This window comes from Bos indicus x Bos taurus, chromosome 22 (genome assembly GCF_003369695.1).
Source record: "Bos indicus x Bos taurus breed Angus x Brahman F1 hybrid chromosome 22, Bos_hybrid_MaternalHap_v2.0, whole genome shotgun sequence".
NCBI classification, from domain to species: Eukaryota; Metazoa; Chordata; class Mammalia; order Artiodactyla; family Bovidae; genus Bos; species Bos indicus x Bos taurus.
The window spans coordinates 50,310,528-50,336,986 of NC_040097.1; the positions used below are offsets into that span (position 1 = coordinate 50,310,528).

A 26,459-nucleotide genomic window follows, 5' to 3' on the forward strand; every position below is an offset into this window, starting at 1 on the left:
CCTCGAGCCATTGACTGCACAGCAAAGAAATCTTTTTAAACCAGGAACCAGAGTGCATCACTCCTTGCTGAAAACCACTTGGGGTGAAACCAGCCTGGCTGCCCCAGCCCATCACTCTCCTCCCCTTCGTGGCGCTTTGGCTGAACTAGTCCCTCGGCCCAGGAACTCTCCAACCTCTTGTCACCGAGGTCTCAACTCAGATGTCACCTCTCACCAGAGACTGTCTTTGTCCATTTAATCTAAAGTTCTTTCCTTCTCCCCTCATTCTATTACGTTGTTTTATTTTCGTCATAGCATTTGTGGCTACTTAAAATGATCTTTCTCCTGTTGCTGTTTGTCCCACTGGAAAGCCAGCATGGTGAGGGCAGGCACCTTGTCATGGCTGTATGAGGTTGGTATTATATAACAGTGATGGATGGAGGGCCAGGTAGAGGATGGAGGGCTGAATGAATGAGACGTGGCGAGATCAGCACACTTGCTTGAGGCCCTGCAGGTCTCTGGGCTGAGCCATGTCCAGTGGCCCCTTGCTTGGGCCCCAGAGGTGTCTGAGAAGCAGTATGCAGGAGAACAGACTGATCTGACTGGCTCCCTCATGGGGAGGTGCCCCCCCGCCTCCCCAAAATGTGCAGATTTGGCACATAGAAGCTACTTCCTTCTCCAAAATGCGAGCCAAATTTGACTGACTTTAAAAACTTTAAAGATAGTGTTGACCTGCCAGTTCTTCATCTCCTTTGCAGAAAGAGACCTCGGGAAGACTCTGATGTGGAAATGGTGGAGGATGCATCCCGAAAGGAGATGACAGCCGCTTGTACCCCCCGGAGAAGGATCATCAACCTTACCAGTGTTCTGAGTCTCCAGGAGGAGATCAACGAGCGGGGCCATGAGAGTACGTAAGTGCCAAGGCTGCCTGTGTCTCCTGCAGCTGGAACTGCTCTGGTGAAGGTTTGGGAAATGCAGGAAGCATGCATGTCCTGATGGTCTCTGCAGTGCACTGAGCAAAGCTTGCTTTCTTTACTAATCCACGGCGGCATCAGCTTCAAGATAATTGACACCTGGGAGAGAAGAGAAAAAGTGAGTCTCTGGTTTCAGCCAGAGCGAATCAGTACTCGGGTTAAATCAGGGAAGTCAGTAGATGGTCATTTAAAGCGGTGGTCCCCATCCTTTTTGGCACCTGGGACTGGTTTCATGGAAGACAGGATTTGCATGGGCTGGGGGGGCGGGGGAGTGGGGAAGGGGGGATCGTTTGAGGATGATTCAAGTGCGGTACGTTTACTGTGCACTTCATTTTTATTATTATTACATCAGCTCCACCTCAGATGATCAGGCATTAGATTCCAAAGGTTGGGGATCCCCGCTTTAAAGAATCTTGAGTTTGTTTCTATCTTAGCTAAAGGCAGCGTGCCCTGCTTGGGGTATACTGTGGCTGAGAGTACACAGGTCTGGAGGGCCCTGGTCTGTATCCAGGCAGCTACCACGTCTGCTCTGTGACCTTAGCCTTTCTGTGCCTCAGTTGTTCCTTATCTGTAAAATGAGGTTAATTTTACCACTGAAGATTACTGGTGCTGATTAGAGGTAAAATGTAAGTGAAACACTTGGTACAGAGTAAGGAGTCATAGCTATTTTTGTATCCTGAAGATAAAGTGAAAAATCATTATTATTTTCCTCAGAAACAGCTTTCAGAACACCCAAGTATAGACCTCCATTTGAGTCCCTGTTGCTCTGAAATGATGTTTATGGTTTTAGGAATGAAAAGAGGGCTCATCATCTCCCGGGGATAAATTGATGCAGGGACTGAGGTGTGTGACAGTGACTTGTCCCTAACAGAAGTCCGGACCCCACTCAGTGGGTCACAGGCATGCTCTGGGTGGGTCCGTCGTTGCTGGGCGGTGTTGCACCTGAGTCTGTGCAGGTCAGCCCTGTCCTTGCCATTTTTCACCTACTGCACATTTTTGATTAAGCAAGTTACATTTTATAGCAGTGTTGGAATTTATCTTAAAATAAGACAACCTGGACTAACTTTTAAATGAAATGAATGGCCGAGGAACAATTCAGGGCCTTTCCCACTGATCCTTAGCCTTCTAAATAGCTGTTCTGGCTCAGACGCCCCTTCTCTCTTCTCTCAGTTCCCACTCGTTGGAATGAACTCAAGCCTCAGTTTGCCCTTTCCTTGCTAATTCTTTCCCATCTTCTCACTTTGGGCCCTTGTCTGTCTGCATATGGGGACAGGCGTGGGGTCTGCTCCCTCGGGAAGGCTGCCCATTTCCTGTGATTAAGGCCTTGCCAGTTGTAGATGGCACTGCCAACTGGCTTCTGATTTCTGTTTCCATGGAGATTTGTTCCCCTTGCTTCTTTTCCTTCTGTTACTGGCTTTCAAGCTGGGATCTTTAAAAATCATTTTTAAATAATGAAAGGAAGGTGGGCTAAAACTTGATTTATTTAGCAGTCTCCCTCACAATTGTTTTAATTGACAGACTCCCTCAGATTTGGAATTTACTGAGTTTTCTCTAAGAGTTTGTATTCCTCATGCAAAGCAGGCTATTTAAAAGTTATAATTTCAGTGAATTTCTGAATAGTTGCTAACTATTTTCGGTAAGGTATAAATCTAATCTCTACCAAGTTTGGTTAGGTTTAGAGTCCATTGCTAAGGTGACGATGAATCGAAATATTCTAAAATTGTATGTTCATGCATATTACCTCATTTAATTCTAGAATAGTCTTATGAGGGAGGCAGAGTAGATGCTGTTATCTCTGTTTTAAAGATAAAGAAATGGAAGGTGGAGAGATTAGTCGGAACATCCCCACAGTGCAAAGCTGGCCTGGGTGCCTGCCTCGTGGAGGGGGCGGTTGTTGCTAGCCCAGCCTGCAGCAGGGGGCCTGGTCCAGGGCTTACTTGCAAAACTAGATCAGCTGCTTTAGATCACTTGATAGGATGAGCATGCCACGTGATCCCTGATCCCTCAGACTGAGGCTGTTTTCAGATGAGCCAGGGCCGGGTTTTCCAGAGGAGTCCTGGTCTTGGTGTGGAGAGTAGGGCTGCCCTTTGGAGCCAAGAGAATTCCGTTGAAGCTCCTACCACCTACACCATTCTGTAGCCAGTCAGAAATCTATTCACCTTTGTGGGGCATCTTTTGTATGTTCTGTGAACCGGTGCTCCTGTTACAGCCCTTACTTGGCTGTTGTGATGAACACCTGAGACATCCGAGCAAGGGGAGGGTGGGGACCTCTGACTCAGGTCCTGCCTGTGGCATCTGTTTATACAGCCCCAAGCAGGGAAGCTGGTTTAGTTGAATGCCTACGGGGATCTCTCTAAAGCTTGGATTTGGGGAAGTAGGCTAGAACCTGGCTGCACTCCCACAGAGCTATGCCCTGGCCCAGGAAGGAAGTCAGATGCTTTTGATCTTGGGTGGCCTGGGCCAGCTTGAAGCGGGGCTTGGATTCCCAGCCAGAGGTTGACGTTGGGTCACAGCAGTGATAGTCAAATCCTAGCCACTAGACCAGTGGTCATTGACAAAGCCCTGGCCCTTTGGCTTTGCGGGTAAAGAATTCTCACAAAGACAGAAAGCAGTGAAACAAGTGAAGTATTTATTAAGAGGAAAAAGTTAAGTACAGGTGGATAAACACAGCTGTACTGACACTGAGGGGACGCAGGCTGTCGCTGAGTCTCGCCCCTGAGGCAGTTTGAATTACTGTTGTGGGGCATTTTTTCTGGTTTTTCTTTGGCCAGTTAGTTTGATCTTTCTGGTTCAGAGCCCATATTTAGTATATCTCATGTGTGCACACTCATCTGTCAGCCAAGATGGACTCCAGAGAAGAGGTGTAACTTGGCATCGCTCCCCTTTTGCCCTCCAAGGAGCTTTCTATTCAGGAAGGTCTCCCTTGAGATTGAGAAAATGTGTGGTCTCTTATCTGGGGAGGGTCCAGCCTCCTCTCTGGATTGTCTTGCTATTGATATTTAGGAGTTTCTGTCCTCAGGGAACGAACTTCAGTTGGTCAACCTGGGTTGGGGGGCACGTCTACCACCTGCCTCAAATCCTCCCTGAGAGACACAGACCCCAAGAAATTTTTATTAGGAAGATAAAGGGTAAAACTCTGGTAGCTTCTTAAGCTGGCCAGGGCTTCGTAGACCCTATGTAGTCGGGTTCATGGAGCTCTCTCCCTATCTCCTTAAAGGGCTCTAGGTTGGTCTTTCAGCAGGGTCTGCTGTGGGGAGTGACTGGAGTCCCTCATCATCCCTGTTCTGTGATGCCCCAGAGAAAGCGAACTACTTAGATAAGCAAAGACTAAAGACCAGTAAAAGACCGTTATAATCAGACTCAAGCAAGGGTAGGATCTGGTTATACAAGGTCAGCATATCTTTGTTAATCTCAGGCTTAAAATTTAGTATCTTTCTCTATTTCTAAAATGAAAGATCTGAACCTGTTGGTCCCAGGCCGCCTCCTTGGACTGAAAGGTCTTAGTTGCAGATTTGCAACAGTATGGAAAACAATGGGGAAAGTTGCTCAGTCGTGTCCAACTCTTTGCAACCCTATGGACTATACAGTCCATGGAATTCTCCAGGCCAGAATACTGGAGTGGGTAGCCTTTCCCTTCTCCAGGGCATCTTCCCAATCCAAGGATCGAACCCAGGTCTGCTGCATTGCAGGTGGATTCTTTACTGGCTGAGCCACCAGGGAAACCCACCAACAGAGCACTGGGCAAAATATGAATCAGTATGGCTGAGAAGAGGAAGTTTGTATGAAAATGTTGCTAAGGAAAGGGTTAGGCAAGAGACATTAGAATTTTCTTCAATTGGAAAATGAACAATTCTGACCCTGTACATTACTGTTCTGAGTCTAGGGTCTCTGGTGGAAGACCATTTTCCTTCAGGAACTTGGTTAAAATTCCTTACGGGATGGACATTGCTTGGGGTAAGCAAATCCAGCTTTCCATCAACTCAGTGGAAGAAGCATGAATTTGTGCAGTGCAAGCCAGAGAGTTGTCTGTTCATCCTGTGGATAAGGGAAAGAGGTATAGAAAAGCTAAGTCAATTAGTAGCTTCATCGTAGCACCAGTCAGGCCATAATTGAGTCACCCAGCGTGGGCAGAGAAATTTGGTAAATTCCAAGAGCGAGAGTGAGAGCAGAGAAGACAATAGTTACCCAAACCTACCAGAACACATCAGTTACTCTGTAAGTGGATTGGTGTACCAGAAGGCAAAAGGAAGATAGTAGCTATTACTTAGCATAGTGTCTAAGATGTCTTTCTGTCCTTTTTGAATAAGAGGTTTAGGTCTTGGAGTGGCTTATTCATCCACCTGGAATTTTCAGGCTGTCTTGGGTCCTCTAGGTCCTGTTGAGCCGTGCTTCCCAACCTTTTTGGCACCAGGGACCAGTTTCGAGGAAGACAGTTTTTCCATGGACCGGGGTTGAGGGGCAGGGGATGGTTCAGGCGGTAATGCGAGTGATGGGGAGCAGCAGATAAAGCTTCACTTGCTTGCCTACCACCTCCTGCTCTGTGACTCAGTTCTTAACAGGCCTCAGACCACTACTGCTCCACAGCCCAGGGCTTGGGGACCTCTGCTGTACAGACTTGGAGAAAGGGGTGGATTCACAGGGATGATTGGAATGTGGGTCTTCAGGTTCCTGTAACATATCAGTGGAGACAGGTTTAATCCTGGACAGATGAACCCAGCTGGTGACCCCCTGGAGTTTGCTGTAGGAGTACTCAGCAAGATTTAGTAAGGACCTTTCCATTTTGTGAGTAGCTAGTCGCCAGGGGTTCATTTTTCTAGGTCTTTAAAAGTACCTAGTCTCCAGGGTAACTGGGACTGTCATCTGGAGAGGACTGCACTCTGTTGCCCTGGACCTGGCCTAGGCTTATAATGTAACTGAGGTGAGCCTGGGTTTCTGGGTCAATTAGCGTGTCCAGAGTAAGGAGTGGCTCTCTGTGTGTCATTTTGCAAGGGCTTAACTTAGTGGTAGTTTCAGGAGCTGCCCTGACCCTTAGGCAGGCTGTTGGCAGCAGGATACCACGACTCTAACGTTTCCTGACAGTTTGCCCAAGGTTTTGTTTCGAGTACAATTATCCTGTTCCACTTTTCCTAAGGACTGAGGTCTTTAGGACGAATGGAGGTAGCACTTAATTCCCAAAGTCTGTGAAATCTATTGTGTGATTTTTGCTATAAACGAAGGTTCATTGTCACTCTGAAGGTGATGGGGCAATCTGAATCTAGGAATAATTTCCTTTAGGCGCACCTTAGCCACCTCAGTTACCTTCTCTGTTCTATTAGGGAAGGCCTCCATCTTACAGTTAGAGTACCTGTAAAGACTAGTAAGTATTTGAAGCCCTGGAAAGAAGGCATCTGAGTGAAACCTATTTGCAGTCCTCTCCTGGATAAATCCCACATTGCTGGACTGGGCTGACGAGGGGGAGGCTTGACTTTGCCTCCTGGATTATGGGTGGTGCAAAGGGCACAGCCTCAAGTTACTCTTTTAATTGTCTCCAGGAGCCCTTTCCCTGTAAAAACTTAGAAAACAACTACAGGCATTGCATCTCTTCCAGATGGAGAGAATCATGTAGCCCTTTAGTATTTTTCCAGTGGTCGGAGAAAGGAGTGAGCAGTTTCTGATCTGTGTGTCACCAGCCATCTGCTCCCTTAATTTCCCCCTCTGTTTCCTGCCTAGGTCTCTTCAGAAATTGAGTACCTGGGTATAACATTAGAAGGGGTAAGGGATAGAATTAAAGCCATTTTTGTTATGGACATCAGGGCTACTTTGCTCGCTTCTCAGTCAGCCCTGTCATTTCCTCAGAAAATTTGAGAAGTTCCCTTTTGGTGCCCATGGCAATGAATGCCTGCTACATGTTTTGGTTTTTGAACCGCTTCTATGAGATGTACAATCTCAGCCCCACATTTTACAGGGAAATTTCTTGCATTTAGAAGTCTTCTCTATTTCCAGATAGCTGTGTGGCATGTAAAACGAAGGCATATTTTGAGTCTGTGTATATGTCTATAATTTTTCCTTCCCTTAGGATGAAGGCTCACATTAGGGCTCTTAGCTCAGCCTTTTGGGCTGAGGTGTTGGATGGCAAAGATTGCGCTGCTTTAATACTATAGTTGCTCACAATAGCATACCTACCCTCCTGACTCCATCTTTAACGAAACTGGTGTTAGCACTTCCTCAGTTTTCTATGGCCTGGTCTACAGGTCAGATCAGCGGGCACAGACCTGGTCAAGGGTTTTGAGGCAAGAATGTGTTAGCTCTGGGCTTTTGGTGGGCATTAAGGTAGTGGGGTTGAGTGTGTGGCAGATTTTGAGGGTTGGTTCTGGAGAGTCAAGGGGCAAAGCCTGGTACTTGATAAGGCACCCTTCTAATTTGCCTGTTATCTCTGAAGTTGCTGGTACTTGTGAGGGGTCTGGATTTCAAGTGGCTGTCCAAAGACAAGGTTGTTAGGTTTTTCTACCAGTAAACCAGTGGCTGCTATAGCCTGGAGGCAGTCAGGCCAAACTTGGGCCACAGAGTCTAGTTGCTTGAAAAAGTAGCCTTTAGGCTGAGGAACTTCCCCTGGCTTCTGTATAACGACCCCCCAAGGCTGTCCCCCGCCTTTCAGCCATGTACAAGATGAATGGCTTTTTCAAACTGAGGAGACCCAGAGCAGGGGCTCTGGTGAGGGCCTGCTTGATATTATTAAAAGACTTCTCCTGTTCTCCATTCCAAAGTAACAGTTCTGTATCTGGGCCTTTAATGGCTTCATATAGGGGCTTAGCCATTAGTCCAAATCCTGGAATCCAAATTCTACAAAATCCTGCCATGCTCCAAAAAAGATGGAGATGTTTCTTTGTCTTTGGAGTGCTGAGGCCTAATATGGTTTGTTTTCTATCTGGAGATAATTGTCTATTTCTGGAGTTTATAATACATCCCAGATATTTAACTTGTTGCCTCGTGCCTTTTTCTGAGAGACTCTAACCCCGGGCCCCAAGGAAATTAGGGACTTTCGATGCTATTTGATTTGAAGCCTCCATGGAGGGCCTCCATGTTAAAATATTGTCCAAATGCTGTGGAATGATCCCTTCGTTTAGGTGCGTCTTTCCTGGTTCCTTTCCTAGGGCCCGGGCCGACGGGTGTGGATTGTACTCCGAGGCAGTACTGTCTGTGTGTACTGTTGCATTTGGCCTGAGTCAGGGTTAGTCCACCTGAAGGCAAACAGACACTGAGATGAGGGATAAACTGGTATGCCAAAAAAAAAAAAAAAAAGCCATCTTTGAGTCTAGCACAGTGAACTATTTGACATCTCCAGGAATCTGGGCTGATACGTTGCAAGGCTTGGCCATAAGGGGATGTGTAGGGGCCACTGAATCTTTCACTGCCTTAAGGTCTTGCGCTGTATTGTATTCCACATTTGGCTTAACAGCTGGCAGAAAAGAAGCAGTGCATGGAGCCTGGAGGGTGCCAAGAGGCCGTGTCTTAAGAATTTAGCTGCACAGGGTTGTAAACCCTTCTTTGCTTCCAGCTTCGTAGAATATTGTCTCCTGTTGGGATAGGCAGTTTCTGGCCTAAAGCTGATTCTTACATGTTGGGCATTTGCGGCCCTTCCGGGGATTCCTTTGTCTCATACCGAAGGGTCTGCTGTTTGTAGAATATGCCTGGGAATAGGACTTTGCTCTTGTGGCTGATGTTAGAGGTAAAATAAGGGGCTGCCCAGGTCCTCCTATCCGGAGTATGGCCCTGAGGAAACTCAGAAGGTCTCTCCCAAGGAGAGGGGTAGGACACTCGGTACAATTGAAAAGGCATGCGAAATCAGTTGCTGCTCAAGTTGGCAGTGAGAGGCCCAGTAAAATAATGGGTGCGAGACTTTCCCTTGACACCCATCACAGTACAGCTTTTGAAGGAAAGAAGTTCAGCGTGAGGATCAGGACAGGGTAAGTGGCTCCCTTATCAATTAAAAAATCGATTTTCTATCTGTCATGTCCAGGACTACCTGGGGCTCCTTGATGGAGATAGATGTCTTGTTGTGGGGAGCCACCGGAATCCCCGGGCCACCTCAGACGTCCAGCATGGCCATCTCAGGAGTGGGAGCCCTACTTCCCTTCAGGAAGGAGTGAAGTCTCTCTTCCAGTGACTTGTTTGTAGTCTGGGCATGGCCCAGGGGGATCTTTCTGGCAATCTCGGGCCCAGTGGCCAGTTGAATTGTAATTGTAGCATTTCCCCTATTGGTGTTACCTTCGGACAGATAGATAGTTGGACTTTCTTGGTGCCATTGGGTTGTCCTGAGGTTATAAGCCACGGGTGAGAGCAATGGCTGTCAGTTTTGCCTGAGCCCTGCCTGTCTTTCCTCATGTTGGGCTCCTTCTTCCTCCTCAGCTTGGTCTCCATTATTTAGTACCCCAAAGGCCACCCCCTAAGAGTTGGAGCATGAGTGTTTGTGGGCCAAATTGTAGCTTCTGGAGTTTCCACCTAATATGAGGGGCAGCCTGGCTGATAAAGTGCTGTCCCAGTAGGGACTGACCTTCACAAGTGGAGGGATCTATGTTGGTGTATTTCCTAAAAGCCTCCACACGCCACATGTGAAAGAAGGATGGATTTTCTTTTTCTTCTTGGTCATTTCTTTGACCATTTCATAGTTAACTGACTTTGTGATACACTTTCTCATCCCTTCTAATAGACATTGGATAAATGCTTCTTGGCTTCTGTTCCTTCCCGGGAATTATAATTCCAAGAGGGTTCCTGACCCAGGACTGTGTCTCCACTCAGAGCATAACGTTTGGGTTGGTCTCTGGCAAACTGGTCAGTTCCCTCTGGCCTGCTGTCCAGATTCTTTGTTTTTCCTCAAAAGTACAACAAGTGGATAGGACTGCTTGGACATCCTTCCAGTTAAATCATAGACCAGAGTGAGGACCTAAGACCATTCAACAAACTTACTAGGGTCTTCAGAAAATTGGCCCAGTTTCTGTTTATACTGGGCTATATCAGTTAAAGAGAAGGATACGTACTCTGTCCCTTTTCCATTTGCCACTTCTCTGACAGGGCATAATTTTCCTAAGCCTGCGTGATGGGAAGCTCCACTGTGAGTTACCCCAGAGGGACTAGTCTCTCTCCTTTGGGGTAACAGAGGGTATGAAGGGACATAGGGAGGTGGAGTTTGCGATTGGTCAGAGGGAGTGGGAGAAGTAGATGACTCTGAAAAAGTACAGATGCTGTTATTAGGAGTGGGGGAGCTAGATTCCCCCCGAGAGATGGGAACTTACAAGGGGATCATCTAAAATGTCAGGAGAGTCTTCTGGTTCCCCAGGTTTTTAGTGTATGTGCTGCCTAAGCGAGCGCTTTCCCCAGGGTTTGAATTATGAGACCCATATAGGGCGAGATGTTGGTAAAGGACCATGGAAGCCTGAACACAGGGACTCTCACTCCACTTTCCCATCTTGCGGCAGTAAAGATCCAATTGCAGAATGGTGTTATAATTTAGAAACCCATTTTCAAGGTATTTTTCTCCATTCCCCAATTTATACAAAGACCAGGCACTGTGACAGTAGAATTTGTTTCTCCTTTTTTTGTTGTTCAGTCGCTCAGTTGTGTCTGACTTTTTGCAGCCCCAAGGACTGCAGCACACAGGTTTCCCTGTCCCTCACCATCTCCTGGAGTTTGCTGAAACTCGTGTCTGTTGAGTCGGTGATGGCATCCCACCATTTTGTCCTCAGGGAAGCTCTCTCCTTTATTAGCCCTTCAATTAAAAAGTCCACTTCTTAACGATACACTCCAGAGTGTTTCTCCTGGCTTGGAGGGGGATCCTCCCACGTTGAATAACCCGCAACCAGAAACAAGAGAGCGCTCCTGGAATGGAGTGTGGCGTCCTGGAAATGTTGACCAGGAGACATTAACCTGAAGGGGTTTGGGGCATCCCTGAAATTCTCTTCAAATCTGATGGGATTTCATATATCCTCTTCACTCTCTGGTTGGTTTCTGGCGCCCAAGATACGCTTCGCAGGGCACCCAACCCAGCACAGCTGGAGAAGGGCTTTTGAACCAGTGTAGACAGGTTGCCAGGACTTCCCTCAGGGATCTGTTGTTTATAGAGCTTATGTCCTATGATAAGCCTTCCTATGCTGGAGTGTATTCCCTGAGACTGAGCATCTACAAAGTTTATAATTCGGGCTTCTGGTAGTGGCTGGCCTCATAGGCTCTCTGTAGCAGTGTGGAGGCTGCCATGCCTGGAGTGAAGGGGGTCTAGTAGATGTAAAGAGGAATCCTTGGAGAAATTGGAGCTGGGTACTATGGAAGATGGCATGGGGTTCAAGGCTTGAGGGCCAGGAAGTGGAGAAATTCTCAGTAGTAAATTTCTGACTTTGAGGTGAGAGACTAGACTGCTGAAGAATCCAGATCCTTTGTCCTATCTTCCTGGCAGCTAAGATAGAATTGGGGGCACTTCTGGTGGTCCAGTGGTGAAGACTCTGCGCCTACAGTGCAAGGGGGCCCGGGTTTGATCCCTGGTCAGGGAACTAGATCTAACATGCCATAACTAAGAGTTCTCACATGCCATAACTAAGCAGCCAAATAGATAAATAAATGTTTATAGTAAAGAAAAAAAAAAGAATTGGAAATCACCTGGTTTTGTCTGACACAGATGGCACTGAATTAGGCAGTGGCAGGGATGCAGTTTAGGAATGATATATAGGAAATCTTTCCATAAAAGGGTGCAGAGAAAAAAAGTAAGAAATAGACCTTGTTGTTCAAGTAAAGTGGGAAAGAAAACCTTAGTGGAGGTTTCTGTATGGAAAAGTTAGTGAGAGTGAGACCCCTTGGGCTCCTGCATGGTCGGAAATTGTGTTTCTGCCATGTCCCGAAGGACAGCATCAGCTGTCACCCAGACATTTGAATCTGCGCAACCTGGGAAATTGCCCTGCCATCCCCAGTGTTGCAGGGAGCCGTAATGCTGTGAGTGGGCAGACGTGGCCTGTGGGTCTTGAAAGTGAAGGGGATAATGAGAGAAAGAAAGCAAGAGTTAAAGCCACAGCTGAGCAAACTCCATGGTTTACCTTGACTTCTCGAATTCCCGAGTTTTGGCACCAAATACGATCTTGGGTGGCCTCGGCCTGCGGCTGCTTAGAGCCGGGCTTCGGTTCCCTGGCCAGAGATTGAGGTTGGGTCACAGCAGGGAGAGCACCAGGTGCTCGCCACTAGACCAGTGGTCAGTACTGGCACTCCAGCTTTGCAGATGAGGAATTCCCACAAAGATGGAAAGTGGTGAAGCAAGTGAAGTATTTACTAGAAAGGAAAAGTACAGTCCATGTGGACAGACACTTGGGCAGACTCAGAGTTGCCGGGGCATGCTCTTGTGGCAGTGGAATTCCTTTTATGGGGCATTTCTTCTCGTTTCCTTGGCCAGTCATGTTGATTTACCTGGTTTAGAGTCCAAATTTAGTTTATATCTCAGGATCCTCCCATATGTGGGTCTTAGCCACATGCACCTCTTAGCCAAGATGGACTCCACCAAAGAGGACTTGGGGTAGCGAGCATCAGTTGCCTTCTCTCCCCTTTTTACCTCCAAGGAGCCTTTCTGTGCATGTATAATTGGGGAGGTCTCTTGGGTTCAAGAATGAGAAATATGTGGTGTCTTATCTTCTATCTGGGCAGGGCCTCTCTGAGCTTTCCTGCTATGCTTATTTTGAAGTTTCAGTCCCCAGGGAATGAGTCTCCTATCGCTTTACCCTGCGGGAGCCCATCTACTTCCTGCCTCACTTTCCTTTAGCGACATTTTTAGTTGCATTTATTTGTGTAATTATTTCATTATGGTGCCAGGCAGAGTGCCTGGCTTAGGGACTCAAGAGATCTTTCTGAAGGAGTGATTGGGAAGAGCCACCTCAGAGGCGGAACCCTGGAATCTGTAATCTGGAGGGATGTCAGGGTTGAACGCTCCATCAAACAACCCTCTTGAGTCTGGATGTATCCATTCCTCGTGAATACACTTTCAAGCAACAAGTGAGGTTAATTTCTGGCCCAACATCCAGTCACCTGTTCGTGGAATTAGGCTCATCCTGGATTAGTAACAACCAAGTTACTTATTGCCAGTCATGTAATTTTGATCCATTAATTAAGGAGGATGAGGAATGTCGTAAGTTACTTGCTAACACTTAAATCAGAAAACGTGCTTACCGTTTATCCGCAGCTTTATTTTCTTGGTCTTCGGTGCACAGTCCTGGGTCTTAATGTAGACACTCTTCTGTGTTTGTCACCAGATGACAGGTACAAAGTATGCTGTGCTGATCCCTGAGGCAAAAAACCCACTGAATAAGCTCAAAGCCCTGACTTAAAGGAGTCCATACTGTTGTGGGGGGTGTTTGGTAAATTGCCGGCTGTCTGGGACAGAGACAGAAGGCCACGTCAGCCAGGGTGACATTTGCCTGGGAGGGCTGCTGGATTTGCTGAGGCAGGGCCAGAGGCCCTGGCCCCCAGGGGCTGCGGGCAGGTGAGAGCTTGCTCCCGGAGGGGCCCTACGGAACCGGAGGACTGCTCGCCCTTCCTCTGGGCACCTTCACTCGCTGGTGCTCAGAGACACGTGCTTAAGATGTAGGGTGCCCTTGTGAACGTGGATGTGTGGTTTGGCTTTGAAGCACAGAGGATTTGGTCCCATCTTGGTGCTGCTAGAGTGATAGGGAGATGCCCGCAGGCCCCCAGTGCTGTGGGCATAACTAGGGAGGAGCCCTGCGTGTCTTCCTTGCCGACCTCCTGCCTGAATAGAGCCCTGCCCCCGGGCAGGCTGCGCTTCGGTAGCTGTGGATGCGTCAGAGCTCCCATGAAAAATGTGTATGGAAAAACCTCTGATCCTTTTTTAGTGGATTACACTGCTTCGCTTGTCTCCAGTGCCTCATTATTCAAGATTATTTGATGTTCTCCAGCTTTTAAAATAATCATTTTCCACCTACGCAGAACATCCTGTAGAGACATTGAGTTTCCAGTGGGAACAGAGGGGAATACTTATTTTAAAATTAGGAAAATAAGCCTCTTTTGGGGAGGGGGAGCAGAGAGTGTTGCAGAACTTATGTAACAGTGCAGGAACTCACATGTGGTGCCTGAGTTTAAAAAAAAAAAAGTGATATAGAGGCTTATTGCCGTCCCTAGACCCTTGCCCTGTTGTCTCCAACCACTCTGTTCCCCTTGGTAGTGGTAGGGCTTTTACTTCTTTCATTAAATGTATATTTATGTACTCAGGTGCACAGGCACTCAGATAAATTAGTAGATGCAAAATTGTGCTTATAAAACATAGGTAGGAGCTACAGGGGAAAACATGAACAACACCGGTGTTTAAAGAAACAGTGGTGTTTAACACTGCGTAAAGGAGCAACAGCAATGTGCTGCTTCCCCGTCCCAGCCTCTCCCTCCTCTCTTAGGGTAGCTATGACCTTACAGTTTGTGATTATTATTTCCTTTCTTTTATTAGAATTTTACCACCCATGGTTTATAGCCCTACAAAACTTATTGTTGTACAGAGTTTTAAACTTTATGTAAAGGGAAATACACTGTATTTTTCGCAGTGTATAAAAATACGCACACCCGTTGCTAAAAAGCATCCATCTTGCTACACTCTGGTTTGCTTTTTCTGTTTGTGATAGATTCCACTTTCTGATTCTGCCCTGTGTTTAATCGTTCATTCTGCAGTGGAAGAACATGCAGGGGACTTCAGGGCCCCCACCTCTGCCTCTCAGCCCCCATCCCCTTTCCTAGGCTTGGGCAGATCATGCGCTTGGCACACTGGCTGGCAAGCTCTGTGTAGGGTCGACACACAAACCAGCTGGCTCCTAAAAGTGACAGTTTGTCTTCCAGACGGGTCGCCAAGTGTGTTGTCCCTCCAGCAGTGTAGACAGCTGCTTTGCTTCAGGTTTTCTCCAGTGTTTGATATTGTCAGGCTTTTTACCAGTTTCTTGGTGGTGAAATGGGGTCTGATGGTAGTTTTCATTTGCACTTCCTCAGCCATTGATAAAGTTGACTGAGTATTTCCTCTTGGTAAGTGCCTGTTTCTAGCCTTCTGCCCACGTTTCTGTTGGGTTTTTGGTCTTTTCTGATTTTATGAGTGTTTTATATAATGTAAACGTTAATCAGTTATATGAGAACATCTTCCTTCAGTTTAGGGTTCATGTGGTATATGTTTTTTATGAATGTTTGTGTGTGTGTGTGCGCGCACGTGCGAGTGCGTCTGTTAGTTGCTCTGTCAGTCCAACTCTTTGTGACCTCGTGGACTGTAGCCCACCAGGCTCCTCTGTCTATGGAATTCTCCTGGCAAGAATACTGGAGTGGGTTGCCATTTCCTTCTCCAGTAATGAATGCTCCCCTCCATATATATATATATATATATTTTTTAATTAAAAAATTTTTATATTGGAGTCTAGTTAACAATGTTGTGTTAGTTTCAGGTGTACAGCAAAGCCGTTTACATTACATCCCACTAAAGTGTAGGAGGTTCCTTTTTCTCTATACCCTCACCAGTATTTATTGTTGGTACATTTTTTGATGGCTGTTTTGACTGGTGTGAGACAATAGCTCATTATAGCTTTGATTTGTATTTCTAAGCAATACATATCTATATATATGGAGATATATATATATATCTTCTTGTGTATTTGTATATATATGGATATATATATCTCCTTTTTCAAATTCTTTCCCAATTTAGGTTATTACAGCGTATTGAGCAGAGTTCTTTGTGCTATACAGTAGGTCCTTGTTGGTTGGTTGTTTTATATACAGCAGTATGTACACGTCATTCCCAAACTCTCAGCCTGTCCTCCCCCCAGTCCTTCCCCTTGGCACCTGTAAGTTTGTTCCCTCAGTTTGTAAGTCTGTTTCTGTTTTGTAAATAAGTTTATATCATTTTTTTAAACATTCTGAATATAAATGATATCATACCATATTTGTTTTTCTCCATCTGACTTAGTATGCTCATTTCCAGGTCCATTCTTGTCCCTGAAAATGGCATTATTTCATTCATTTTAATGGCTGAGTAGTTTTTTGGGGCTCCAAAATCACTGCAGATGGTGACTGCAGCCATGAAATTAAAAGACGCATACTCCTTGAAAGAAAAGTTATGACCAACCTAGATAGCATATTCAAAAGCAGAGACATTACTTTGCAAACAAAGATCCGTCTAGTCAAGGCTATGGTTTTTCCAGTGGTCATGTATGGGTGTGAGAGTTGGACTGTGAAGAAGGCTGAGTGCCGAAGAATTGATGCTTTTGAACTGTGGTGTTGGAGAAGACTCTTGAGAGTCCCTTGGACCGCAAGGAGATCCATCCAGTCCATTCTGAAGGAGATCAGCCCTGGGTGTTCTTTGGAAGGACTGATGCTAAAGCTGAAACTCCAGTACTTTGGCCACCTCATGCGAAGAGTTGACTCATTGGAAAAGACTCTGATGCTGGGAGGGATTGGGGGCAGGAGGAGAAGGGGACGACAGAGGATGAGATGGATGGATAGCATCACCGACTCGATGGACATGAGTTTGGGTGAACTCTGGGAGTTGGTGATGGACAGGGAGGCCTGGCGTGCTGTGATTCATGGGGTCGCAGAGAGTCAGACACGACTGAACGACTGAACTGAACTGAGTATTCTGTTGTGTGTGTGTGTGTGTGTGTGTATACATCACATCTGTATCCATTCATTTGTTGATGTTTAGGTTGCTTCCATGTCTTGTCTGTTGTAAACAGCACTGTAGTAAGCATTATGATGCATGCATCCTTTTGAACCATGTTTTTCTCTGGATACATGCCCAGGAGTGGGATTACTGGCTCATATGGGAGCTCTGTTTTTAATTTCTTAAGGAATCTCTTTTTGTTTCTTAAGGGCTTCCCCGATAGCTCAACTGGTAAAGAATCCATCTTCAATGCAGGAGACCCTGGTGCGATCCCTGGGTCGAGAAGATCTCCTGGAGAAGGGACAGGCTACCCACTCCAGTATTCTTGGGCTTCCCTGGTGGCTCAGCTGGTACAGAATCCACCTGCAATGCAGGAGACCTGGGTTTGATCCCTGGGTTGGGAAGATCCCCTGGAGAAGGGGATGGCTGCCCACTCCAGTATTCTGGCCTGTACAGTCCATGGGATTGCAAAGAGTTGGACACGACTGAGCAACTTTCACTTTCAAGGAACCTGCATACTGTTCTCCGTAGTGGCTATGCCACTTTGCATTCCCACCAAAGTGTGGGAGGGTCCTTTTTGTCCACACCCTCTCCATCATTTATGGTTTGTAGACTTGATGATGACCATTTTGACTGGTTTGAGGCAATGGCTCATTATAGTTTTGATTTGCATTTCTAATAGTGATGTTGAGTGTCTTTTCATGTGCCTCTTGGCCATCTGTATGTGTTCTTTGGAGAAATATCTATTTAGGTCTTCTGCCCACTTTTTGATTGGGGATTTGGGTTTTTGATACTGACTCTCATGAGCTGTTAATTTTGGAGATTAATCCGTTGTTGGTTACATCATTTGCAAATATTTCCTCCTGTTCTGTAATTTGTCTCTTTTGCTTATGGTTTCCTTTGCTTTGCAAAGACTTTTGAGTTTGATTAAGTCCCATTTGTTTGTTTTTATTTCTATTACTCTAGGAGATGGGTCGAAATATACATTGCTCTGATTTATGTCAGAGTGTTTTGCGTATGTTTTCCTTTAAGAGTATATTATATAGTATCCAGTCTTACTTTAAGGTTTTTAATCCATTTTAAATGTATTTTAGCATATGATGTTAAAGAGTGTTCTAACTTCAGTTTTTTACATGTAACTCTCTAGTTTTCCCAGGACTGTTTATTGAAGAGACTGTCTTTTTTCTCTGTTGTGTAGTCTTGCCTCTTTTGTCTCAGATAATTGACCATAGGTACATGGGTTTATTTCTGGGCTTTCTCTCCTGTTCCATTGATCTATATTTTTGTGCCGATACTATATTGTTTTGATGACTGGTTTTATAGTATAGTCTGGAGCAGCTCCATTTTTCTTTTTCAAGGTTGCTTTGGCTATTTGAGATCTTTTGTGTCTTCATACAAATTTTAAGATTTTTTTTTGTTGTTGTTCTAGTTCTGTGAAAACGCCATTGGTAATTTGGGAGGGATTACATTGATTCCGTAGATTACCTTGGGTAGGATAGTCGTTTTTACAGTACTTATTCTTCCAATCCAAGAATATGGTGTATCTTTCTGTTTGTCATCTTTGGTTTCTTTCATCAGCATCTTACAGTTTGTGGAGTACAGGTCTTTTGCCTCCTTAGGTTTATTCCTCGGTTTTTGTTTCTGTTTTTTTGATGCAGTGGTAATGGGATTGTTGCTTTAATTTCTCTTTCTGATTTTTTTGTTGTTAATGTAAAGAAGTACAACAGGTTTTGGGTGTTTATTTTGTGCTCTGCAACTTTACTGAATTCATTGATGAGCTCTAGTAGTTCTCTGGTAGCATCTTTAGGATTTTCTGTGTATAGTATCATGTCACCTGTAAACAATGGCCGTTTTACTATTTCTTTTCCAATTTGGAGTCCTTTTCTGTATATTTTTTCTTATTGCTGTGGCTATGACTTCCAAAACCATGTTGAATAAAAGTGGGGAGAGTAAACATCCTTGTCTTGTTCCTGACCTTAGAGGAAATGCTTTAGCTTTTCACCGTTGAGTACAGTGTTCGTAGTTTTGTCATATATGGCCTTTTATGTTGAGGTACATTCCCTCTAGGCCTACTTTCTGGAGAGTTTTTATTATAAATGTTTTGTTTTGTCAGAACCGTTTCTACGTCTGTTTAGATGATTGTGTTTTTTTTTTTAAATGATGCATTTCTGGCTGTTATGTGTCTTCGTTGCTGTGGGCTTTCTCTAGTTGCAGCAAGTGGCAGCTGCCCTTCATTGTGGTGCGTGGGCCTCTCACTGCGGTGGCTTCTCTTGTTGCAGAGCATAGGCTGTTGGCACACTGGCTTCAGTAGCTGCGGTTCGTGGGCTCAGTCACTGCAGCTCTTGGGCTCTTGTGGCACACAGGCTTAGTTGCTTCTCAGCACGTGGGACCTTCCCGGACAAGGGATTGAACCTGTGTACCCTGCATTGGCAGGCGGATTCTAAACCACTGGACCACCAGGGAAGTCCTGATTATATGGTTTTTATTCTCCTATTTGTCAATGTGTATCACACTGATTGATTTGCAAATATTGAAAAATCCTTGTTTCCCTGGGATAAATCCCAATTAATCATGGTGGGATTAAGCTGCCACTTGGCAGCTCAAACAGGAAAGAATCTGCTGACAATGCAGGAGACTGGGGTTTGATCCCTGGGTCAGGAATATCTCCTGGAAAAGGGAATGACTACCCACTAAGGTATTCTTGCCTGGAGAATTTAGTGGACAGAGAGGAGCCTGGTGGGCTACAGTCCATGGGGTTGTGAAGAGTTGGACAGGACTGAGTGACTAGAGAGAGAGAGATGGTTCTTTTAATGTACTGTTGGATTCTGTTTGCTAGTATTTTCTGGATGACTTCTGCATTTATGTTCACCAATGATACTGGCCAGTACTTTTCTATTTTTGTGGTATGTCTGGTTTTGGTATCATAATGATGGTGTTTGGGGCTGTTTCTTCCTCTGCAGATTTTTGGGAAGAGTTTCAGAAGGATACGTGTTAACTCTTCTCAGAAGGATACGTGTTTGATAGAATTCACCAGTGAAGAATTCACCATTCATGTGATCCTGGACCTTTGTTTGTTGGGAGCTTTTTTATCACAGTTTCATTTTCAGTACTTGTGATTGGTCTGTTCATATTTTCTGTTTCGTCTTGGCTCAGTCTTGGGAGATTGTACTTTTCTCAGAATTTGTCCATTTCTTCTAGGTTGTCCATTTTATTTGCATATAGTTGCTACAAGTAGTCTCCCATGATCCTTTGTATTTCTGTGATGTCTGTAACTTTCTAACTTTTAAAAAATTATTTATTTATTTATTTTTCACGACATGGGTTTTCGCTGCTGTGTGCAGGCTTTCTCTAGTTGTGGTGGCTTCTCTCGTTGCAGAGCACAGGCTCTAGGCGTGCAGGCTTCAGCAGCTGCAGTGCGCGGGCTCAGTAGATGCTGCACACAGGCGCAGTGGTTGTGGTGCGCAGGTTCATTTGCCCCAAGGCTTGTGGGATCTTCCCAGACCACATGTTGATCCCCTGTGCCCTGCATTGGTGGGTGGATTCTTAACCACTGGACCACCAGAGAAGTCCCTCTGTTGTATCTTTTCCTTTTTTGTTTCTAATTTTATTGATTTAAACCTGCTCCCTCTTTTTCTGGATGAGTCTGGCTAAAGGTTTATCAGTTTTTAAAATTTTTTCAAAGAATCAGCTTTTAGCTTCATTGATCCTTTCCAGTGCTTCTCTATTTCATTTATTTCTGCTCTCGTTTTTATGATTTCTTTTCTTCTACTAACTATGGATTTTGTTTGCTCTTTCTCTAGTTGCTTTAGGTTTAACGTTATGTTGTTTATTTGATATTTTCCTTCTTTCCTGAAGTAAGATTGTATTGCTATAACCTTCTGTCTTTGAACTGCTTTTGCTGTGTCCCATCAGTTTGGAATCACCATGCTTTCATTGTCATTTGTCTCTAGATATGTTTTGATTTCCTCTTTGATTTCTTCAGTGATCCATTGATTGTTTAGTAGCATATTATTTAGCCTTCATGTATTTGTGTTTTTTACAGTTTTTTTTCTCTTGTGGTTGATTTCTAATTTAATAGCATTGTCAACTTAAAAAAATGCACAACATGAGAGTTGCAAGTTAAGTTTTTTGGGGGCCAAATGAAAACTATAGCCTCGGAGACGACATTTCAGGTAGTTATGAGAAACTGCTCCAAATAGGTAGAGGGGGAAGGTCAGTATGTATGTGATTTTGGTGAATGGGGATTACATGCAGTCAGTCACATATTTTTGCAGAAGGTCTTGTGAGGGTTACTGATAGTCACAAGGAGCAGATGTCACCATGAAGGAATTTAGTGCTTTTCTAGATATGAGGAGATGCAAGAACTGGACTCATAAAATCAGCTCCTGAAAATACCTAATTATCTGAAGGCCTGTTCTGCCTGTTTTTCTAGAGAACAGAGTGTCTCATTCCTGATGCTCCATCCTGAACTCCCTTCCAGGGGTGTTGAAGGTCAGCAGCACATGATTTAATCCTTGTAGAGGCAGATGGCAAGTGCCCATGGCAAGTGCTGTTTTGTAGTTGACAGGCCCCTTCATGGTAATAAATTCATTCCATGGTGCTAGGAAGGTGCACTCCTAGATGGTGAAGATTTTGATGATAGACTACTCAGTGTGGTCTTATGAATGGTAATTAAAGATCTCTGGACCACTCATCTCATCTTCTAGTTTTTTTTGGTCCAAGAAAAAAATTCCCTCTTATTGCATCTTCCCATATCTAGAATTACACTATTACAGTCATTGATCGCATACAGAATTATATATTTGATCAACTGCTTCAAGTTGCCTCAGTATGTTAGTCATTAAGTCGTGTTTGACTTTTTGTGACCCCATGGACTGTAGCTGGCCGGCCTCCTCTGTCCATGGGATTTCCCAGGCAAGAATACTGGAGTGGGTTGCCATTTCTTTCTCCAGGGAGGTCTTCCCAACCTGGGGATCAAACTCTGGTCTCCTGCGTTAAAAGTGGATTCTTTATCATCTGAGCCACCAAGCCACCAGGGAAGCCATCATTATTTTTTTGGAGGCTCAGTTGCACATTTGGTAATACAAAAAATACTAATCTTGTAAAACAGGCAAAATGCCAATAATATAGCTAATAACTTTAATAGAGTTGTAAGTAAATATTTAAGCCAAGAGCTTCCCACACCAAACTGATTTTTGAAGAGCTCGTCAAGACTAGGGTGTGGGTCAACTTAAAGCACAATTCTGATTTTTCATATGGTTCCTTAAATGTGTTGTATGAGAGGATTCATCAGGTATGAAACACAGCATTCAGTTTGAATTATGGTACAGGTGTGTCCCTGAGATGCTGTAAGGACATTACAGGTCATATAAATTTTTGCTTTTCTCATCATATAGACCTCGGAGTTCAACAGGCTTATACCCCAGTTACTGTCATTTAAAGCCTGTTGAGTAAATGTTGTTAAGGCTTTGATATGACCGATTACATTCTGCAGTCCTATTGAAGGCACAAAAATAGTTGTTAAGTGGTCATACGAGTGGCATACAGATCTCTAGATTGCTTGGGGTCATCTCTGAATTGTTATGTATATGACTTATGGCCATGGCACTCATATGGTACATTTTCCTATCCATCCCAGTGGAAGCCAAGGCCATAAATAAGTACCACAAATCCACTGAGTTCCATTACTTGCAACCCAGTGACTCTCTGGTGGTCTGACTCAGTTCCATACCAATCATTGTCTCTAAGGGTAATTATATGTAGGCATTGTTCATAAGGCACCCAGCCAAATTTCCTACTGTTACTAGGCTTAGTTTGATTCACACTTAGTATGATTTAATTGTTCCCAACATAGAGAAGCTTTTAAACTTAAATGACAATATAAATCCATCCCATAATTGTGGAAGGTTTCCTCTTAATAGATGACAAGTTATAGCTTTTGATTGAGACTTAGCTCGTTGTTCTGATTGAGTTTGATGCTAAAGGAAAATTTGTATCTGTGGCCAGGGTCAGAGTGGGTATTATTTATTTCATGAGTAGCCTGAACAGGACTGGTCTTGCTTCTAAAATAAATTTCCTTAGGGCTATCCAATCAGAGCCTTGGAAGGGAGAAATCTACCAGGGTAAGCCAGAAGTAGTAGACACAGGTAATTCGCCACAAACCCAGTAAGTAGATTGATTTTTAAAATTAGCAAAGAATCGTGCCCATGATAGGAAAACATTTGATTCATATGCAAAGGTCCAGGAAGTCAGGAAAACTATAAATGATCATATGTGTCAGTTCCATCATCTTGGGTAAACTGTCTGCTTCGCATGTCGCCTTCTCATCCTGGTGTGAGTACATTTTCTCCTTTATTTGAGCATTGTTTTAAGGTGAATTTGAGGTCAGCAGTCCTCTCTACAGACCAGTGTGTCTCAGGGCCACTTTTTAAGTGGAAAATGTAAATCCAACAATCAGTTTCCTTTGGTTTTGCTGCACATGAGCTAGTTAAGAGTGCCTGGTGAGGGCCTCTCCATCTGGGTTGTAGTGAGTCCTTTAAATGACATCTTTTCCAATATACATAATCTGGTTGCACATCATGGAATATCTGATCTTCATCCAAAAATAGATGACTATGATAAACTTCAGAAACAAGCTTAAAATGCTCTTTTAGGAGTTCAGTTAAGCGTTTGCAATAATATAACATGTTCCCTTTTAATAATATATGTTCATAAAATCCTTCATCTAGTCTCATTGGTCTCCCAGTGATCATTTCAAAAGGATACAAAGGCTGTTTCCCAAAGGGAATTGATCTTAGGTTGAGGAAGACCAGTGGAAGGGCCTTTGGCCAAGGTAAGGAATAAGTTTCTACGATTTTAGCCGATTAGTATTTACTTATTTATTTTTTCCAATTGATTTTTAATTGTTCCATTTGTACTTTCTACTAGCCTAGAGGCCTGGGGGTGGTAAGTACAGTGGAAATGCTTCATAATTAGCCCAGTTTTGCAAATTTTCTTGACAAGTTGTCCAATAAAATGGGTTCCCCATCACTATATATTTCTACAGGGACTCCCCAAATGGGAATCACCCTAGTATTCATTTGCTTACCAACTGTGCAGTGGCTCTTCTGCATGGAAATGCCTCAACCCAATGTGAAAGCATGCAAATTATAATAAGTACACGCTGGTAACCTTGAGAGGGGCCATTTGGATAAATTCAATCTGCCAAATTTCAGAAGAGCCAGAAGGTAATGGAAAACTTCCCTGAGAACTATGTAATGGCTTTCCTAAGTTGTATTTTGGACATTTGGTGCACCTAGAATAAATTTTCCAAGTTACAGTGAAGGAGCGCTTCCAAAAATACTGTTTTACCCCACCCTTACTGTCTTATCTGAGTTCCAGTGAGTTAGCTTATGAATTTATTGTAAAATGGGGTATTAGAAAAATACAGCTTTCCATTTGGGCCTATCCGGAGCCCTTTGTTGGAGCCAAAACTCACTCCTTTTTGTTTTCATGTTTCTTCTCCTTTTGGTGCTGTTCTTAAAAATTTAGCAGGGTGTCAGCAAGGTTACTGGGAGGCTGAAAAGAGAAACCCACTGTTAGTTGACTTACCATTTTGCAGAGCTGCCGTCTTGGCAATGTGATCAGCTATGGAGTTCCCTTTGGCTTCTGTGGTGTCCGGCTCTGAATGACCTGATACCTTAATGATAGCTAATGCACTTGGTAGAAGAATTGCATCCAGTAATTCTGCATCTTGTCCCCTGAGGCTGCCCTGAGGAAGTTAAAAATCCTGTTTCCAAAGCATGCCAAAATCATGTGCTACCCCAAAAGCTTTGTGGCTGTTGGTGTAAATATTACAGGATTTCCCTTGCCAAGTGGCAGGCTCTTGTTAGTGCTATTAATTCAGCTTCTTAGGCAGAAGAGATATTAGGTAAGGGACCATTCTTAAGGATTGGTACTGGAGAAACAGCAACATAACTAGTACCAGTACATAACTGGTACTTTCCATGAGGTTCTCACAGATATGAACCATCAGTGAATGATATAAAATCAGGATTATCCATAGGGCTTTCTTGGAGATTGGTCCTGGGAGATAACAGATTGTCAGGTAAAACAATACAATTATGTTTTTCATCATTAACATCTAATTCCTCTGGAGCAAGGTGGCTAGATGAAGCTTGTTGCGTCTGTGAAGAATTATATTTGGTGAGAGCAAGATAGTCTCATGGGAAGTTAATCGACTTGCTGAATAACATTGTTTGTGATGAAAGTTTAACAAGACTTCCACAGGGCGAGGAACAAAGATGGTCTGAGAGTGACTCATGATTATCTCCACTGTGGTCGGACACAGCACAGCTGTCCCTGTGACAGCCTGGAGGAGAGGGGAGAGGCCCCTGGCTACTGAACCTAGCTTGGCTGTAATAGCCTACTGGCTGGCAGTGAGGCTGTGGTGCTGGGCTAGTGCTCCCAGTGCAGTCCCCTTGTTTTCGTGAACAAAGAGGAGGAAGGGTAGGTCATAATTTCAGTGCCCCAGGGCGGGGCCTTGGCCAGAAGTTGATTGTTTTTTTTTTTTAAGATCTTCATGGCTTCAAAATGTTCTGCATTTCAGCAAAGAGGTTCAGGTTGGTCTTGTTTGAATACATTATATACTAGTTAAGAAATGAAGGGTGGTGTCATCTGCGTATCTGACGTTATTGATATTTATCCCAGCAATCTTGATTCCAGCTTGTGCTTCTTCCAGCCCAGCGTTTCTCATGATGTACTCTGCATATAAGTTAAATAAGCAGGGTGACAATATACAGCCTTGACGTACTCCTTTCTTGATTTGGAACCAGTCTGTTGTTCCATGTCCAGTTCTGACTGTTGCTTCCTGACCTGCATACAGGTTTCTCAAGAGGCAGATCAGGTGGTCTGGTATTCCCGTCTCTTTCAGAATTTTCCACAGTTTATTGTGATCCACACAGTCAAAGGCTTTGGCTTAGTCAATAAAGCAGAAATAGATGTTTTCCTGGAACTCTCTTGCTTTTTCGATGATCCAGTGGATGTTGGCAATTTAATCTCTGGTTCTTCTGCCTTTTCTAAAACCAGCTTGAACATTTGGAAGTTCACAGTTCACGTATTGCTGAAGCCTGGCTTGGAGAATTGTGAGCATTACTTTACTAGCATGTGAGATGAGTGCAGTTGTGCGGTACTTTGAGCATTCTTTGGCATTGCCTTTCTTTGGGATTGGAATGAAAACTGACCTCTTCCAGTCCTAAAAAAGCCTCTTGATGAAAGTGAAAGAGGAGAGTGAAAAAGTTGGCTTAAAGCTCAACATTCAGAAAACAAAGATCATGGCATCTGGTCCCATCACTTCATGGCAAATAGATGGGCAAACAGTGGAAACAGTGTCAGACTTTATTTTTGGGGGCTCCAAAATCACTGCAGATGGTGACTGCAGCCATGAAATTAAAAGACGCTTACTCCTTGGAAGGAAAATTATGACTAACCTAGATAGCATATTCAAAAGCAGAGACATTACTTTGCCAACAGAGGTCCGTCTAGTCAAGGCTATGGTTTTTCCTGTGGTCATGTATGGATGTGAGAGTTGGACTGTGAAGAAGGCTGAGCACCGAAGAATGGATGCTTTTGAACTGTGGTGTTGGAGAAGACTCTTGAGAGTCCCTTGGACTGCAAGGAGATCCAACCGGTCCATTCTGAAGGAGATCAGCCCTGGGTGTTCATTGGAAGGACTGATGCTAAAGCTGAAACTCCAATACTTTGGCCACCTCATGCCAAGAGTTGACTCATTGGAAAAGACCCTGATGCTGGGAGGGATTGGGGGCAGGAGGAGAAGGGGACGACAGAGGATGAGATGGCTGGATGGCATCACTGACTCGATGGACGTG

General features: G+C 44.4%; 1 protein-coding gene across 8 annotated transcripts in view; it reads left to right on the plus strand.

The window, feature by feature from the left end:
- MLH1 (mutL homolog 1) overlaps positions 1-26,459 on the plus strand; it is a 93,280-nt gene that overhangs the window by 26,066 nt on the left and 40,755 nt on the right. For all 8 annotated transcript variants that reach the window (XM_027522925.1, XM_027522929.1, XM_027522926.1 and 5 more), the window contains one exon: positions 738-886. In XM_027522925.1, coding sequence (XP_027378726.1) covers positions 738-886 — 149 coding nt within the window. The remainder of the gene's footprint in view (positions 1-737; positions 887-26,459) is intronic.